This window comes from Cannabis sativa, chromosome 4 (assembly GCF_029168945.1).
Source record: "Cannabis sativa cultivar Pink pepper isolate KNU-18-1 chromosome 4, ASM2916894v1, whole genome shotgun sequence".
NCBI classification, from domain to species: Eukaryota; Viridiplantae; Streptophyta; class Magnoliopsida; order Rosales; family Cannabaceae; genus Cannabis; species Cannabis sativa.
In genome coordinates, this window is record NC_083604.1 from 62,190,065 (window position 1) to 62,209,909 (window position 19,845).

The 19,845-nt window shown below is 38.0% G+C and overlaps 1 protein-coding gene across 1 annotated transcript; it reads left to right on the forward strand.

Moving 5' to 3' along the window:
* Nucleotides 1-7,750: 7,750 nt before the first annotated feature.
* LOC133037050 (uncharacterized) lies at nt 7,751-19,035 on the forward strand. Its single transcript, XM_061113857.1, has 3 exons — nt 7,751-8,339; nt 18,449-18,646; nt 18,713-19,035. Exons 1-3 carry the CDS (start codon nt 7,751-7,753, stop codon nt 19,033-19,035), a joined length of 1,110 nt encoding a protein of 369 aa, XP_060969840.1.
* Nucleotides 19,036-19,845: the final 810 nt, after the last annotated feature.

Consider the following 19,845-nt stretch of genomic DNA (forward strand, 5'->3'; position numbering starts at 1 on the left):
GAACCCGCAAAAAAAAAAAATTAAAAAGTTTCGGGCGGGTTGGGTTCAACCCGGTACAGGGTGGGTTGGCGGGTTGAGATTTTAGGGGTACCGGGTTTCGGGTTGAACCCGCGAGCCCGCCCGCCAACCCGGTTTATAAATATATTATATATATTTCTTTTATTACTCTTTATATATATAATATGGACTTTAGATTTTTATGGACTATGGATATTGGATATGGATGTATTTTAAAATATTTTAGTTTTCACTTTTATCATGATTCATGAACATGAATATGAAGTTTGATTTGAATCTTTGATAAATAGGTTGTTTGTTTGTTGGTTGGATTGATTATGTATTTTTTTCTTCAATAATACATACTATGAACAAATTGTTATATTATATATGCTTAATTTAATAAATAATAAAATAATAAAATAATTATTTGAATAAAAAATTAATTTTTTTAAAGAGTTGACTGAGTTGACCGGGTCAACCCGCCAACCCGCTAAACCCGACCAACCGAAACCCGCCAACCCGTGACCCGCCAACCCGCCAACCCGCCAACCCGCCAACCCATGCCCTATTCGGGTCCGGGTTCGGTTTCAATTTTTTGAACCCGAAACCCGTGAACCCGAAACCCGCCAACCCGAAACCCGGTAAACCCGCCCGATGTTCAGCCCTAATTATTACCAGGGGTTTAGCTTCTGTCCATTTGGTGAAGTACTCTACTCCGACGACAACAAATTGTACCCGTCCTTTCCCCTTTGGGAGCTGACCAATTAGGTATATCCCCCACACGGGGAAGGACCAAGGAGACTACATCATCATGAGCTTGTTGGGTGGAGCTCTTGTGATTTTTGAAAATCTCTAGCACTTGTCACATTTTCTGACATAGTCCATCAAGTCTTCAATCATTGTTGGCCAAAAGTACCCCTGTCGGAGTATCTTCTTGGATAGGCTTTTCCCCCGACATGGTTGCCACAGAAGCCTTCATGCACTTTCTACCATTAGCCATTAAACTAAGGATTTAGTGACACACCTCAAGAGAGGCCTTGAAAAGCTCTGTCTGTACTTTATCCCATCTAGGATCAGGTACCTTGCAGCTTTTCTTCTCAATTTGTTTGCTTCATTTTTTTCTTCTGGCAAGGCTCCGGTTCGGAGGAATGTTACGATAGGTGTCATCCAACATGTCAACTTCTTCTGGGATAGTAATGCTAGGTTCCTCTAAGAATTGTATAGGCACCAAGTTTGCTTTGCCAGCAATGGTGCTGCTTGCTAGACCGACAAGTACATCTGCTGTAGCATTATGCTCTCTGGGGATCGGCCTGATTGTGTAGCCTTTGAGCTAACTTAGCAAGTATTTGATTTTTCTCAAGTAGGCCACCATTTTCTTACCTCGAGGTGTATATTCACCTAGAACTTGTTCACAATAAGTTGAGAATCACTGAATATGTCTAGGTGGTTAGTTCGTACTTTATGTGCCAGCTTGAGGCCGGCTATTAAGGCTTTGTATTCAGCCTCATTGTTCGAGGCTTTGAAGCCAAATTTTATTGCTCTGTGTAGTTGTTTCCCTTTCGGTGTGGTAAGGGCAATGCCTGTGTCGAACAATTGGTCAGTGCATCTTTCGTCAACATGGAGTTTCCATGTTAGTTCTTTGGGATTTTGCTGTTGCCCTTGCTCCCGCTTCTTCTTTGGGTCTTGTTTTTCTCTTGAGTCTTGAGGGATCTCAAGAGTTGAAATGGTGCATTCAGCCAAGAAGTCTGTAAGGGCTTGACCCTTTATTGCTGTTCTTGGTTGGTATGTGATGGTTGGTATGTGATCTCAAACTGGCCAAGCTCAATGGCCCATGTGATCTCAAACACATGGGCCTGGAAGTAGGGCCTTAGCTTTTTGGAAGCCAAGACCAAGTTGTACATCACCTTTTCCATGAGTGGGTACCGACTTTCAGCATCGATTAGCCTTTTGCTGATGTAGTATACAGGGTATTGTACACTATCTTCTTCTCTTGTGAGGACAACACTCATAGCATGTTCTGTGACTGCTAGGTACACACCTAGCTCTTCATTGTCTAGGAGTTTAGACAACACTGGTGGTTGAGCCAATTATTTTTTCAGCTCCTGGAATGCATTTTCACATTCCTCTATCCACTCAAATTTTTTGTTGCCTCTGAGAATGTTGAAGAAGGGTACACATTTCTTTGTAGACTTGGACATAAATTTTCTTAATGCACCAATGCATCCTGTTAGGCTTTGTACTTCCTAGACAATTGTAGGCGACTTCATGTCCAAAAGGGCTTGAATCTTGTTTGGGTTTGTTTCTATTCTCCTAGCGTTGACTATGAAGCCAAGGAATATTCCCGAGCTTACACCAAAAGAGCATTTGAGGAGGTTGAGCTTCATGTTGTAGTTACGAAGAACTTTGAAGCACTCGCATAGGTCCTCAACGACCCCCAGCCTTTTTGGACTTGCAAACTTGTCGTCCACATACACCTCCATGCTGCGGGCGATGGGATCTATGAACATCAATTTCACCAGCCTTTGATATGTGGCCCCTGTATTTTTTCAGCCCGAATGGCATGACTTTGTAGCAGTAAAGGCCTAGGTGCATCATGAAGCTAGTGTGCTATGGATTTGGTGGATACGTCTTTATTTGATTGTAACCTGAATACACGACCATGCTCAGGATTTTATGGCCAGCTGTGGCGTCTACAAGCTAGTCAATTCTGGGGAGTAGGAAGCAGTCTTTTAGACATGCTTTGCTCAGGTTAGTGAACTCGATGCATACTCTCTACTTTTTATTGGGTTTCGGCACCAGTATTGGGTTGGATACCCATTGAGGGTAGAATGCCTCTGTTATGTAGTCATTGGTTCTCAGCCTTTCGACCTCATCTTTGAGCACTTGGGTGCGGTCTTTGTCCAAAAATTACCTTTTTTACTGAATAGGCTAGATGCTTGGATCACTGTTGAGTGCATGGGTTATCACGGAGGGGTTGATTCTGATCATATCCCTACGTGACTATGCAAAAAGGTCCAGGTTTTTTTTTAGAAATTCTATCAATATTGATTTAATTTTTGGAGCTAAGCCTTTCCCAATCTTCAGGCTTCTCATCAGAAAAGTGGGATCAACCTCCACTTCTTCCAACTATTCTACAGGTCCAAAACTTCTGCAAGATCCCTAAAGTGAGGATCTATGTCAGCATCCCCGCCTTGGGCTAGACTTCACTGCCCCTTGTTGGGCCTATGTTCTAGGCTTTTGGCGGGCATCTTCTCTTTTTTGGCCTTGTATAGAGCCAAGTTGTAATAGTGACGGGTAGACTAATGGTCTCCCTTCACACATGCCACCTAATGCCATGTTGGAAATTTGAGGCATCAGTGGTAGATAGATGTTACTGCCTTCAGGTCGTTGAGGGCCGGTTGGCCTATTATGGCATTGAAAGCTGGGGGAATGCTAATCACGATAAACTACACCATCAATGTTCTGATGGTTGGATTTTCTCCAACTATGAGGGTTAATCTGATATACCCGACAGGTGCGATGCCTTGGCAAAGAAGACATACATCACTTGGTTGCAAGTACCTAGGTCAGTGAGTTAGAACCCCATCCTTTCATCTATTGATTTGAAAAGAATATTGGAAGAGGCTTCGTCGTCCACCATACATCTTGCTACGGTCATGCTCCTGATCTATACAGTAATGATCAGGGGTCATTGTGCCGAAAATTGACTTGAGCAGCATCTTCTTCGGTGAAGGAGATCAAGAGCTCTATGGGCTTTTGTTGCTTTGTCTTCAACTGCTAGGATATCTCTTTTGGGCTCGTGATGTAGTGTCTGAGCATAGCGCTCCCTAGCCTTGCTGGTCTTGCCCGCAATGTGGGGTCTGTCAATGATGACCCATAGGTGTCTTGCCACAGGTGGTGGCATTAGATCTCCATTCTAGGCACCTTGTGCCTGAGTTTGGTTGCCTTGCACATAACAACGTAGGTGGGGATTGTTACGCCTTATTAGGTATTCAATCTCCTTCTTCAAACTTTGACACTCATTGGTGTCATGGCCGAAGTCGTTGTGATATCTGCAGAACTTCGACATGTCCCTCTTTCCCATCTCATTTCTCATAGGGAAGGGCTTTCGGTATGGGGCTATTCCGCGAGTGGCCATGAAGATGGCCTCAGGCTTCTCTGTTAGGAGGGTGAAGCAGGTGTACTTCTTCTCCTTATTCTTACGTGGCATGGGAGAAGTGTTAAACTTCCCCTTTCTGCCACTATTCCTCCCCAAATTGTTGGTGCGGCGCTTATTTATAGTATTTTTGCCACTAGAAGTTTGGGCAGAGTTATTGGTGTCTACCTGTGCGCCTAGTGGGTCATGAGGTTGCTGGATGCCTCGTGACTGCCTGTTGTTGAAATGCCCCACCTGGGCTTGTCGTATGGCCTCTTTAAGTTTGATAAAGTCATCAGGTGTATTAAGGAACTCCTTCATATTGTTGGTAGAGATCCTCTAGATATCTTTCCAGAAGTCACTCAATGGGAGTATGTCCCCTAGTATGGCCGTATATTGACCTTCTTTTGTAAGGCCTTTGACTTTGGCAACCTTATCCATAAACCTTTTGATGTAATCCTTCAAAGGTTCTCCTTGTCATTGTTTGACTTCGATAAGGTCTTCTAGTTGTCATGGTACAAGTCTTGAGGATGAGAATTGTATGTAGAATTCTCGTGAGAACTCAACCCAAAAGTTGAACCTTCCTAGGGTGAGTTTAAAGTACCATTGTTGAGCTGTTTTCGACAATGTGGCTGGGAATATACGGCATCACACATCACTAGTAACCTTCTAGAGATCGAGTTGCAACTCTAAGTATTTGATGTGAGCCAGTGGGTCTTCTCGCCCGGTATACATCTTCCATACCGACATATTCAACTTAGGAAATGACAAGGCATTTATGTATGCTGAGAAAGGTGATCCCCTTGACCGATCAAGTTCAAGGTCTGAAGGCTTCGGACCAGCTATGCCTTCGATCATGTCCTTGAGTTGGTCCAGTTGTGCTTGCACAAAAGGATCTGTTGCTGTGGAGACTAGACTGACGGACCCTCCATGGGGAGGCAGCAGATTCTGGAGAGATAGGGGCTGGCTGGCCATACCCTGTGAAAGGGTATGGTGACGGTCGGCCAGACCTATACTGAATTGTAGACTCTGGCTGGCCATTCCCAAGTACTGGAGTTGGCCTCGGCTGGCCAGGCCTATGCTTAGCTGCTGTACTTGCCCGGCCAGACCTGCATTGGGCCAGATTTGGCTCCCGTGCTCCTCCATGGCCGGCCAGACCTACAAAAAGGCACGTGATAATCCTTTGGCCGACCAGACCTAGAAAGGGCAGGGTCTGGCCACCCGTGACTCCGTAGTCGACTGGTGTTTGCTGTGTGTTGGTAGGGGGTAGGTCACGCCAATTGTTAAAGTTTGGTGGATCTAAATGTCTAAAGTGATCACTTTCACTTCTTCAATCGCTATTTTGGGTGTTTTCACCCGCTCTCTATCCTTGTCAGTTGAAGATTGACCTGTGAAGACTCGGTTTGACTAGTCAAACCGAGTATATATATAATAATTAAATAAATATAATATAATATATATGTAAAAAAAAAATTAAATATTTGCATAAACAGTAGCCCCCTTCGTCCTCTCTCTCTCTTTACCTATTTCTCTTTCTCTCTCTTCAATACACAAGAAAGAAAACCCATAAACATCCATAACCACCACACTCCGGCGACCTATCTTCGGCCACCGACAAACCTCACGTGTCGTACCACTCAAACCTCCTAGTTCCGGCGACCTCACCCCCAAGCGGCGCTGCTTCTCTCGCCGTCGTTAGCTTAGGATCGCAAGTCAAAGTTTAGGGTTTCAAACTTTGAACAGATTTTCCGGTCACCGCCGGCGTCCGTTTGACGAATCGTCTTCACCACTAAACTCAGCTCGTCGAGGAGAACAACCTACACTAAACCATTTTTCCCGGTTCACTACTTTTTCCGGTGACATTTTTGTAGCTCCGCCCCTTTCCGGCGACTTTTCGGTGACATCGTGTACCGTTTTGACAAACAGTTGGCCTGGGTGTGATCTACTCGTCGAGGTGGTCATTTTGATATATACTACTCCTATTTTCGGCGACATTTCCGGTACACCAATTTTTACCGCCACCGATTGTTAATGTGCACCGCTTAGGTGAGGCTTCGGAACCCCAAATTTTAAATATAGTCATATTATATGTCGTTGGACTCGATTTTGAATGTAGAATGCGATGATGATAATTACTTAACCATTTGATTGTATAGGTGAGAGTAATATGTAAGATTGGACTAAACAATTGGAGCTCGAGACTTAAGAGCTTAAGATCGTCTTTTGGAAAAAGTTTAACGACTCGGGAGAGGTAGGGACTCAACTTGATTATTGGACTTGATTTTTATATGCGTTGTATAACATTAGACATATTCCAATTTTTATGATTTACAAAATTGTTTGAAAAATTGAAAACTTAACCTGCATATTTTTCTGGACTGTTCTGGGGCACTGAGTGCCAATTGTGTGCAAATATTTATGCAGGTTATGATTTTTGGGTTTATTCAAAATACAGCTGTTATGCTGCTGAATTCTCTAGAAAATAAAAAGGAATATGATCTTTTGTTATGCTTATTATTTGCCTGCTTTGGTTATACTGATGAGAGCCCCGTTGATCATGTCCGGTGCATATTGTTGTTTCACGACCTAGTCTCTGTGTCATCATAGGTAGATCAGGTGTGCACTCACCTGTAGGTGAAAGACCTAGAATCTGTACTAGGGAGTGAATTAAATCTGAGCCTCGGTATTATGGTGGATATCAGATGTGACTACCCGGTTTTGGATGTCGTTTTCTATGATTGGTATTGAGAGCTAGGGGTCTAGTGGACGGTGTGATATGCATTTGACGTTTGATTTGTGATTATTTGTGGTCTCTCTACTTTATTTGTACATATTGATACTGTTGATGAGATATTTTATTTTACAAAGCTAACCATGCAGGAATTTTATTAAAACAAGGGTCCTTTGATATTAGCTGTTTTCCTACTGGGCTTTATAAGCTCACCCCCTATTTTCTCCCATTCCAGGAACTCAGTTTGAGGCTAGTGGATGAGGATGGTACCGTTGGGAAAGGAAGTCGTTATTAGTTTAGTCTTATTTTACTCTTTAACCCTTTAATGAAACTGATTTTTTGTATTTAAGCTGAAATGGATGGTCTGGATGACTTAAATTAGCTATGTACTGGTTAGAAATGAGGAATGATGGATGCTAGGTATTATATTGATATTTTAATGACTTATTAAATCTATCTATTTGGTGATTGCATAACTGTGGAGATATTATTTTTCATTTATATTGATGAGTGGTCCTGATTTTGTTACTTATATTTTCTTATTAATATAGGAGTTAATCCATTACTTTTAAGTTAGTATTTTGTGATATAAATTAAAGGATCATTTATAAGCTTTATCTTTCAACAAGGGTCAAAGTCTGACCTTTGACCACCCAGGTTATGGATATTACACATCTGCCACAGCCTAGGGCTCGGGTCGTGACAGAAAAATGGTATCAGAGCACCGGGTTTAATTACCTCGGAGTGTGTCACCAAATAGTTTAGATTTATTTTAAATAATAATAGTAATAAGTATCTTGGTATTTATATGTATAAGGCATATTTATATTATTAGCATCCAATCCTCGCTAACTGATTAGCTTTTGGTTCTCAGACCTAAGAAAATGCCTCCAAAAGGAAAGAAGACAAGAAGAACGGTTGGAGAAGACGCCCCTCAAGCTTATGTCCAACCTCCACAAGCTGAATTCCCTATGAACGCCCTTCTCGAAGCCTTAAGAGCTATTCCCGCTCAACAGATGGATCTTGCCGCTCGACAGAGTCATCATTTTCAAGTCTTTCATCGGATCCAAGTGCCTGAGTTTGATGGAGGACAAGATCCCATGGTAGCTGAAAGGTGGTTGAGGGAGATAAAGAAAAATTTCAACACAATAGGAACACCTGAGGAATATCAAGTTACTTTTGCTGTGTCCAAGTTAGAGGGTGGTGCAACAGATTGGTGGGAGACCTTGTCCAGGACAATGGAAACTGATGGGATGACTTGGCGGGATTTTGAGGAAGTTTTCAGGGAGAAATATTTTAGTCCATCTCACAGGAGGGCTCTTATTGGAGTATTTGATGGTCTAAGACAAGGGGATATGACTGTGAATGAATTTTACATGAAGTTTGTAGAGTTATCCTCTTATGCATATCCTGGTGTTGTTGACCAACCCTTGGTGATTGAACAGTTCATGCGTCGTTTAAGGCCTGCGATACGTGGTCCAATTGTTAGGTTTTATGCCCTAAATAAAACTCCGTTTCAATGTAATCTATTTTATTCAACATCAATAAAGAAACAGAAGTATTTTTCATTCATTTGTGTATGTTTTGGCTCACTTTATCAATTGCTTGTCTAATTGATTTATAAATTCATCTTAAACCCTTTTCACATACTTGATCATGTTTATTGTGCTGTCATCACATTGGAAAGTAAACATGACTATGTGAATAAAGTTTCCTAGATTTATCAGACATTGTGGTTTTACCGATATGATAATCTACAACAAGAGTTTACTTGTATTTGGAGAAATACTATGTTCTTTCCGAACATTGGTTAAAGTAAAGTTTCAAAGTTGGATGCATGGAGTATGCATCGGAAGGGACCGATATTGAACTTTGAATTAGATTTAATTAAAGTTACCGTAAAATCTATTCAAGTCAATATCGCCAAGTTGATCCTAGATCAAATGATCTTAATCCTGTTATGATTAGGCTCAATCTTGAAAGGCTATTCGTGTTCTTTGATTTGTTAGTTTGCCTACTTTAGGTCGTGGTGATACGTACATTTTGAACACTATAGAAGTGCAATTGAGTGGGAGCCGCTAGCATAAACATGGAATCTATAGCTTCTATCTGGCAAATAGTAAGCAAAGGATGATTTCCTTTGAGCTTGGCCAAACGAAAATAAATGGTGGAGATCTCATTTCACATAAGCCGAAATATCATTTATACTAGGTCAAGTGTTTTAAGGATAAAATACATGGCAAGGTGTTACGTAATTTAATCCCTTTACTATGTAGATCATTCATATAGAGGATCATTGGTCAAATTAGGATTATAACAATGGATAACTAATGATGTGTCTATATGGTGGATCATATAGAGCATTCTATATACTGAGAGTGCAATTCTAAGTTCTATGCGTGGATTCAACGAAGAATTAATAAGTTAGTGAATTTTAGTGCTAAATTCTTGATCTACTTATTGGAAGCTCAGTTATATAGACCCATGGTCCCCCCACTAGTTGAGATAATATCGTGCTTGTAAGACTCATGTAATTGGTTTTGATTAATCAATTATAATTCACAAATTAGACTATGTCTATTTGTGAAATTTTCACTAAGTAAGGGCGAAATTGTAAAGAAAGAGTTAACAGGGGCATATTTGTTAATTGTGATACTTTGTATGGTGCAATTAATAAATATGATAAATGACAATATTATTTAATAATTATTTATAGTTATTAAATAGTTAGAATTGGCATTTAAATGATTGAATTAGGAAATTGGCATTTTTGAGAAAAATCGTATACAAAAGTGGTAAAATTGCAAAATTGCAAAAATCAAGGCCCAAACTCCACCTAGCCTAGGGCCTGCCACTTATGTTATCTTTTTTAAATGATTTTTTCATTATTTTAATGACATATAATTCAAGTCAAACCCTAGAAGGAATGCTATAAATAGATAGTGAAGGCTTCAGAAAATTACACTTTCGAATCGAAAACCTGAGCCTCCACTCTCTTCTCTAGCCGCCACTCTCTCTCTCTTTTCTTCCTCAAAATTTCGAACCTCTCTTAGTGATTAGAGTAGTGCCCACACACATCAAGCCATACCTCAATCATAGTGAGGAAGATTGTGAAGAAAGATCAACAAAGAAGGAGATTCAAGATCAAGAATTCAGAAGAAGATCCAGTTCGCATCTTGATAATACTCGCGTAAAGGAATCAAGGGTTAGAGATCTGAACGGAAGGAGTCATTATAATTCCGCCGCACCCAATGTAAGGTTTCTTAAACTTTATATGTGTTTAATTTATCGTTTTAGAAAGTTCATATTTAGGGATGTTAATAAACATACTTCGTGAGTAGATCTAAGATCCTCGGTAAAATAATATCCAACAACGGCCTCGTAGCCATGGTAATTGATTTACTTACATGAAATTTGGACTTTAAAACGATTGTTTGTATGTTCTTTGGATGGTATCATGTTGTATTGAGTGTTATTTGATGAATGATTGATGTTTGTTAAATTTTCGTGATAAATAATTCTGATTTCGATTCTGTAATTATTTTTATTGGATAGTATGGAAAAAATTAAGCAAGTTAGCCTTTTACAGTAACTCAATTTGATTTTATTTGAATTAGTTATGATTTTCAAGATTCGACAAAATCGGCATTACACAAATTTTCTATGATCGAACTGTCCGTACAGTTTCGGTTTTTTCCTTTTTCTTCAATTTTTCATACCTTTTCATGGAATTAACTTCCAAATTTTTGTATGGTTTTGTATATATACTAATACTATTCCTAATTCAATTCTAATTATCATTTTGAATTAATTTTATTTTTTTTTTAAATTAATTCAAGATATTAGTGTAATTTGAATTCGAATAGGATTAGTATTTATCTTTTTGCTTAAAAACCTATCTTATTTTTAAATTTGATTATATTTTATTTTTTTTTAAATTTAAGGTCAGTTTTTATAAATATTTTAAAAGATATTTTGACCTTATTTAAAATAAGATAATTATAATCATGTAATTTTAAATAGATATAAGATAAAAAGTAGGTTTAATTTTTTTTTAAATTTTTTTAAATTTTCGAAATTTATTTTTTAATTCCGAAATTTTTTTTTAATATTAAATTTTTATTTAATTATTTATTTATTCGAAATTTATTAAAATAAAAAAAAAAAAAAAAAAAAAAAAAAAACCTACTTCCAACTATCCAACCTAACCCTGTTAGAGTATGTGTTTTAACTTATGTGTAAGTTTTCAAAACCTATTATTACTTGATTGCAAATAGCCATGGTTACCTTTTGCCGTATCTAATGATCTGATGGCCCTTGGGTCAAGATAATAATTTGTAACAGTATAATTTACAATCTTCTTTCATCCGTGTATGACCTAGCAACATGATAGACCCATCCAAAGTGTGCCTGTGTGAGCCTATGTGTTTAATTTTATTATAGATGCATATAGGTTAATGTTGCTAAAATAAATTATCATAATTATTGATAGGATTTATTTAGGCCCATTTAGTTTTTGGGCCTATTCAATTAATAACAGTTGTTCTTATTAAGGTTAAATTCCTCTCTTTTGGGCCTTGTGTGAGAGTTGGGAGCCATAGAAGTGGGTACGACATACTGAACCCAGCACCCCCTCACACAAACTACCCCAATTGTGAAGGCCCATTTGCCTGATTTGAATGACTGTACTAGGGTTAATTACACTAGTTTAACCTAATTAAAATTGAATTAGCAACATAATTAATTTCATTTATTTTGAAATTAATTTAGAAAATCATAGTTTAAAGAATTTAATATTCTAAGCTAAACTATATGTATTTTCTTGTATTTAATTAAATATAGAATTATAACCATCTAGATTCTTTCTGGAACTTATTTTAAATTTTTTATTAAATATTCCTATTTAAGTTGATATTTAGTTATACATAACTAACCAACTTAAATCAATATCTTTTGAATTCAAAATTTTAAATTAAGTTGAGGAATTTTAGGAATTGGTTATTAAGATTCTTTAGATATTTTTTAAGTTGATATTTTTCAAATATTAACTTAAAATGGAATATCTTAGATATTTTTAAGTTAATATCTTTTTTGAATATTTAACTTAAAATATCTACAAAATTAAGTGGTTACAACTTAATTTTGAATTTAATTAAATCTCGATTTGAAAGATATTTAAGTTGATTTTTTAGATTCTTTCTAAAACAACTTAAACAAGATATTTTCAAATTTGTTCCATTTAAAATTCAAATTTTTGAATTTAATTAATAATTGAAAATTAATTAAAGTTGATTTTTTATTTAAATCAATTTTGATTTTTAATTTTTCATTATTATATTATGGAACTTATTCGATATTTATTTGAATTTATTTTTCAAATTTAAATAATAATTGAAAATTAATTAAAGTTGATTTTAATTAAACCAACTTTAATTTGTAATTTTTCATTATTATAATATCGAATATTATGATTATACAAAATACATATATATATTTTTTTAAATAATGAGCTTTTAATCAAGAGACATTCGATCTCCATCATGGGTTTTACACCGTGTTTGTTTTAGTGAGTAATCCTCCCTAATGGAGGAACGTTCATTAGCAATTTCGCACCGTTTAACCTCGCATGATAAGTAGTTTGTAAGTGTTTTGTATGGTATAGATCACCCTAATGGTGGCGACCATACTTGACTTGCAAGTTATGAAACAATGGTGGAAGCTCATAAGATAGAATTGCCTTGACTCGCCTAAACGGACAACGCCGAATTCAAATCTTGATCGAATAAAAGGTTGCTAGAATGTTTATCATTTTAGATGAGCCGACAACTCTATTCAATGAATGATGCTTTGACTCTCGCCTAAACGGACATCGTGTCGCCTTGTTGAAATACCTTGAAAATAAACTATGTTAGATTTAGTATTTCTATAACATATGTAATTACTTGTTATTTTCTAAATTGTGTATGAATTTACAGGCCAAAACCTTACTTCGTTTTATTGATGTGTTGTAGTGTCATTATGAATAACCCACACCCCGATCCTCTCTTAGTTACTATCTTAGCAAAAGAACTCTATAGTGTGAAAATGCATCCCGGTAGTTGCATTAACTCGCACCGTTGATGATGAATCCGAAATTCCAAAAGGCAAATCTACCGGGAATTGATTTATCAAGAGAACAATGGGTCCAACTTATCCTTAATAGTCTTCCTCCGTAGTATAATGAATTTGTTATCTCTTATATGATCAACAATTCTAACTCCTCCGACATGGACAAGCTCGAAACAATTACGAGCCCATGAATCCAACTTGATTGCAATGGGTCCCCCCGGGTTTGCAATCAACAATCAAAGGAAAAGGACTAGGTATGAAGGATCTAGCAAAAACCGGCTTCTTCAAGTACAATTATCGACATAATCTTCTATGTTCGAATTGTAATGGAAAGTGGTCATCATGAAGAACGATGTCCTGTGCTTCTAAACAATTCAAACGAAGGTAATGCTTTTGTCTTTGAATCATGTGTTTGTAGAACGACAAATCCATCATTGTTGATTCCGGGTCTACTAACCATGTATGTTCTTCACTGCTTGCTTGAAACTCGGGAAAATCTACTCAGAGAGTTGCGCTTAAAGTTGGCAATGGCGAATTAGTATCGATTAAAGCTGAGGAAAAGCCCGCATCAAGTTTCAACAAAGATTTTTAATTTTAGAAAATGTTTTATTTATTCCAAACTTTAGTAGAAACTTGATTAGTGTCTCATGTTTGCAAACACAATCTTATATATTGAATTTTTCGAGTACAAATTGTTCAATTTCTCGTAATGGATTTCAAATATGTGTTGCTATAATGGAACAAGGGCTTTATGTTTTAAGACCGAGTACTCAAATCTCACTAAATAGTGAACTTTTCAAAGGTAGCATTGACCTAGAAACCTAAAAAGAAAAGAGATTGATAATGATGATCAAACTTATCTATGGCATTTACGTTTAGGTCATATAGGCTTTGATAGATTCAATAGGCTCACCAAAGACGGTCCATTAAAAAATGTCGTCCTAGGTGAACCGCCGCATGCGAGTCCCGCCTAGAAGGAAAAATGACTAAACGTTCTTTCTCTCGCAAAGGAGAGCGTGCCAAAATCCCTCTGTGGTTAGTGCATTCCGATGTCTGCGACCTTTGAATGTCAAAGCCCGAGGTGGTTATGAGTATTTTGTCACTTTCATTGACGATTTCTCTAGATATAGTTTTCTTTACCTAATGCAAAAGAAATCCGAAACGTTTGAAAAGTTTCAAGAATTTCATGCTTTGGCCCAAAACCAATTAGGTAAATCATTAAAGATCTTGCGAACTGATAGGGGTGGAGAATATATGGATATGCAGTTCAAAGATCATTTAATTGAACTTGGAATTGAATCCCAATACACTCGCCCCCAAACTTACTCCACAACAAAATGGAGTTGCGTAAAGAAGAAATCGCACTCTTTTGGAAATGGTTAGGTCTATGCCGAGTTATTCAACTCGTCTACGTCCTTCCGGGGATATGCCATACGTATGGCAAATGACATTTTAAATGTTGTTCCATCTAAAGCAAATTCCTAAGACACCCGTCGAACTTTGGAATGGTCGAACACCTAGTTTACGCCATTATAGAATTTGGGGGTGCCCTGCTCATGTCTTAAGAAAGAAAGAAGGCAAACTTGAATCACGTACCGAAGTATGCATGTTTGTTGGAAATTCTAAAGAGACTAGGGGTGGACTATTTTATAGTCACAAGGATAATAAAGTGTTTGTTTCTACAAATGCTACTTTCCTTGGAAGAGAACTATATTAAAGACTACAAACCGAAAAGTAAAGTTGTTCTAGAGGAATTGCTATCGATATAAGTCCTTCCAATGTTCCGTCCTCTTCCACTCGTGAAGAAGACGATCCCACTCCCTCGCCTGAACAAACCGAGAAATCTACTACTAAAGTTTCTGTTCGTAAGACAACCATACCTCGTCGTAGTGGGAGAGTTTCAACAAAACCCGCTCGTTATGGCTTGGATGGTGAAATCAATATGGTCGTAGGTGATCGTATTGATGACGATCCATTAACCTATAAACAAAGTGCAATGGCTAGTCCGCAACGAAACGATGGTCACCGGAATGGATCTCGTAAATGGATTCCATGAAAAAGAACAAAGTCCGGGAATATGTAGACGCATCGACGACTATCATCCGATAGATGCAAGTGGGTTTACAAGAAGAAAAGAGGAGCTGGAGGCGAACGTCGAAACTTTCAAAGCTAGACTTGTAGCCAAGGGTTATACCCAAAGAGAAGGCGTGGACTATGAGGAAACTTTTAGTCCCGTTGCCATGCTCAAATCCATCCGAATTCTTCTCTCCATAGAAGCTTTCGATTATGAAATCCGGCAAATGGATGTCAAGACCGCCTTCCTTAATGGGGTACTTGAAGAAACCATCTATATGGAGCAACCAAGGTTATGTTCTTCCCGGCAAGAAAAGAAAGTTTGCAAGTTAAATGTGTCTATCTATGGACTCAAGCAAGCTTCGCTCATGGAACAAGAGGTTTGATGAAATCATCAAAACCTACGCTTTCTTCGTAATGAAGATGAACCTTGTGTTTACCAACTCAAGGAAGACCAAATAGTAGTATTCCCGGTCCTTTATGTTGATGACATTTTGATCATTGGAAACAATGTCAAGAAAATGACTCACATTAAGGAATGGCTCAACACTCAATTCGATATGAAAGATTTGGGTGAAGGCCTTATGTTCTTGGTATTCAGATTATAAGAAACCGAAGAACGCATCTCTTGCTCTCTCTCAAACGACCTACATAGACAAAGTCTTAGAGAGATTCTCCATGAGCAACACCAATGGGGCAAACATGCCTTCTAGATATGGTATTCGTCTATCTAAGGAACCACCGATCGATCCTCAAGAGATAGAGGACATGGCGAAAATTCCCTATGCCTCTCCGCAGCTTGGAAGTCTAATGTATGCAATGTTATGCACTAGACCCGACATCCGTTATGCCGTTGGAATCGTGGAGGTATCACTAATCCAGGACAAGAACATTGGAATGCGCTTAAGTATATCGAAATACTTAAAGAGTACAAGGAATCTTGTGTTAGTCTACAAGGGTGGTGCTTTAAATCCCATAGGCTACACCGATTCGCATTTCCAGCAAGTCTTCAAGAGGAAATCAACATCTGGGATGTGTTTACTCTTGGGGTGGAGCAGGGTTTGGAGAAGTGCTAAACAAACCACAATATCTGACTCAACTATGGAAGCCGAATACATAGCAGAAATTCGAAGCCGCAAAGAACTTGTCCGGCTAAGAAAGTTCTTCACCAAAGATAGGAGTTGTTCTGGAATGGAAAAGCCTCTTGTACTACTTGTGTGATAACAATGGAGCAATAGCAAACGAAAGAACCCTCAAGCCACAAGAGAAGCAAACACATTGAAAGGAAGTATCACATTATCGAGAATACGTGGCAAGAGGGGACGTACTAGTTGAGAAAGTTGACTACTGCAGGACAACCTACTCGATCCATTTACCAAAGTCTTGGCCGTGATGCCTTTTGAAAAGCACCGTAATTTAGGATTAATTGATATGTACTAATTAGTTTTATATTAGGCAAGTGGGAGTTTGTTAGGTTTTATGCCCTAAATAAAACTCCGTTTCAATGTAATCTATTTTATTCAACATCAATAAAGAAAGTATTTTTTCATTCATTTGTGTATGTTTTGGCTCACTTTATCAATTGCTTGTCTAATTGATTTATAAATTCATCTTAAACCCTTTTCACATACTTGATCATGTTTATTTGTGTCATCACATTGGAAAGTAAACATGACTATGTGAATAAAGTTTCCTAGATTTATCGTAATGTGGTTTTACCTGATATGATAATCTACAACAAGAGTTTACTTGTATTTGGAGAAATACTATGTTCTTTCCGTAACATTGGTTAAAGTAAAGCTCAGTTGGATGCATGGAGTATATTTTGAAGTGGACCGATATTGAACTTGAATTAGATTTAATTAAAGTTACCGTAAAATCTATTCAAGTCAATATCGCCAAGTTGATCCTAGATCAAATGATCTTAATCCTGTTATGATTAGGCTCAATCTTGAAAGGCTATTCGTGTTCTTTGATTTGTTAGATAAGCCTACTTTTAGGTCAAAGGTGATACGTACATTTTGGGAACACTAGAAGGTAGTGCACGGAGTGGGAGCGCTAGCATAAACATGGAATCTATAGCTTCTATCTCGGCAAATAGTAAGTAAAGGATGATTTCCTTCGAGCTTGGCCAAACGAAATAAATGGTGGAGATCTCATTTCACATAAGCTGAAATATCATTTATACGGGGTCAAGTGTTTTAAGGATAAAATACATGGTAGTGTGTTACTTAATTTAATCCCTTTACTATGTGTATCATTCATATAGAGGATCATTGGTCAAATTAGGATTATAACAATGGATAACTAATGATGTGTCTATATGGTGGATCATATAGAGCATTCTATATACTGAGAGTGCAATTCTAAGTTCTATGCGTGGATTCAACGAAGAATTAATAAGTTAGTGAATTTTAGTGCTAAATTCTTGATCTACTTATTGGAAGCTCAGTTATATATACCCATGGTCCCCCCACTAGTTGAGATAATATTGCTTGTAAGACTCATGTAATTGGTTTTGATTAATCAATTATAATTCACAAATTAGACTATGTCTATTTGTGAAATTTTCACTAAGTAAGGGCGAAATTGTAAAGAAAGAGTTAACAGGGGCATATTTGTTAATTGTGATACTTTGTATGGTGCAATTAATAAATATGATAAATGACAATATTATTTAATAATTATTTATAGTTATTAAATAGTTAGAATTGGCATTTAAATGATTGAATTAGGAAATTGGCATTTTTGAGAAAATCAGATACAAAAGTGGTAAAATTGCAAAATTGCAAAAATCAAGGCCCACCACCCACCTAGCCTAGGGCCTACTTATGTTATCTTTTTTAAATGATTTTTTCATTATTTTAATGCCATATAATTCAAGTCAAACCCTAGAAGGAATGCTATAAATAGATAGTGAAGGCTTCAGGAAAATTACACTTTCTGAATCAGAAAAACCTGAGCCTCCACTCTCTTCTCTAGCCGCCACTCTCTCTCTCTTTTCTTCCTCAAAATTTCGAACCTCTCTTAGTGATTAGAGTAGTGCCCACACACATCAAGCCATACCTCAATCATAGTGAGGAAGATTGTGACGAAAGATCAACAAAGAAAGGAGATTCAAAGATCAAGAATTGAGAAGAAGATCCAGGTTCGCATCTTCGATAATACCACTGCGCGTAAAGGAATCATGTGAGATCCGAACCGAAGGAGTCATTATAATTCCGCTGCACCCAATGTAAGGTTTCTTAAACTTTATATGTGTTTAATTTATCGTTTTAGAAAGTTCATATTTAGGATGTTAATAAACATACTTGTGAGTAGATCTAAGATCCTGGTAAAATAATATCCAACACCAATATCCCCTTTGACCTTTAACAACCTGACTGAGTGTGTGACAGCAGCCTTGCGAACTGAAGCTCATGTAGAAGGGAATGAGAAGAAGAACACAAGCAAAGGAAGAGGAAATGACCGAAAGATGACCAAGAAGAATCAAGGACAGTGGTCCCAAGGACAACAATTTAGTGGGGTTAGCACTAGTAGTGGTTCATCTGGAAAGACTCGTAGTGGACCATACGAGTGTTTCAGTTGTGGTCAACAAGGTCATAAGAAGAAAGATTGCCCGCAATGACAACAAAGATTTCAAGCATCTCATGGAGGACCCATAGGGAGCTATGTAGAGTCTACTCCTTTTCATGGACAGCCCAAGACAAACCAGTCCCAGTCTTCATCCTATGGTTTCACACCCCAATCGAGCACGCAATCTCAGTATCAACATCAGTTCAGGCCACAAGGTTCAGGGTTCAACATGGGGTACTCACAAGGTTTCCAAACTCCTGCTCCTAGTGGGAGTCAAAGAGGGTACAATCAAGGTGGAGGGTCTGGTGCAAGTACAAGCTATCCTAGTCAGGGAAGGGGAAAGGTAAAAGCAAAGTCATCCGCTCAAGCCTACGCTCTTGGGGTTGATGTTGTACAGGGCGGTGCTGACTAGGGAGTTGTTGATGGTATGGTTCTTATCTCACACTCTTGGGCTCATGTGTTATTTGATACTGCTGCATCGCATTCCTTTATATCTTTTATGTTTGCTAGTATGTTGGGTTTGAGTTGGGCAACTTTTAGTCCTGCATTGCATTTGAGTGTACCTATGGGGGGACACAGTGAGGTATCCACCATATGTAGGTCAGTTTGTATTGTGTTCGAGGGACACAAGTTGTCTGGAAACTTACTAGTGTTGCCTATGGGGAAATTTGATGTAATTCTTGGTATGGATTGGTTGTCTAAATACCAAGCTATTGTGGATTGTTCACGCAAGAGAGTGACTCTTTTAACCCCTAGTGGTGATTTCATTATTTATCGAGCCGGCATGAGTGCAGTGAGACAAAATCCTATCTTAAGGGCATGTTTAGGTGGAAAGAGAAACTTAGAGTGTTATGGGAATCTGTTTGCGATCGATGATGAGTTTAGGAATTTAGACCAGTTCCCTTGGATATCAGTGGTTAGTGGTTTTCCGGACGTGTTTCTAAAGGATTTACCAGGGTTACCACCTGATAGGGAGATCGAGTTTTGCATTGATTTGATTCCCGGAGCTCAACAGTCTCTATTGCGCCTTATCGCATGGTACCTGCAGAGTTGGCTGAATTGAAAAAACAATTAGGGGAGTTAATGGATAAGGGTTACATCAGACATAGTACTTCTCCATGGGGAGCTCCAGTCTTGCTCGCCAAGAAAGCTGATGGGACTTTGCGACTTTGTGTCGACTATAGAAAGCTGAATCAGATGACAATTAAAAACAAATATCCTC

Coding starts and splice junctions, on each gene's coding strand:
- LOC133037050 (XM_061113857.1), top strand. CDS start 7,751: ATGCCTCCAAAAGGAAAGAAGACAAGAAGAACGGTTGGAGAAGACGCC. Junction 8,340..18,448: donor TCGTTTAAGGCCTGCGATAC/GTGGTCCAATTG, acceptor GTGTGACAGCAG/CCTTGCGAACTGAAGCTCAT. Junction 18,647..18,712: donor TTTCAGTTGTGGTCAACAAG/GTCATAAGAAGA, acceptor GAGGACCCATAG/GGAGCTATGTAGAGTCTACT.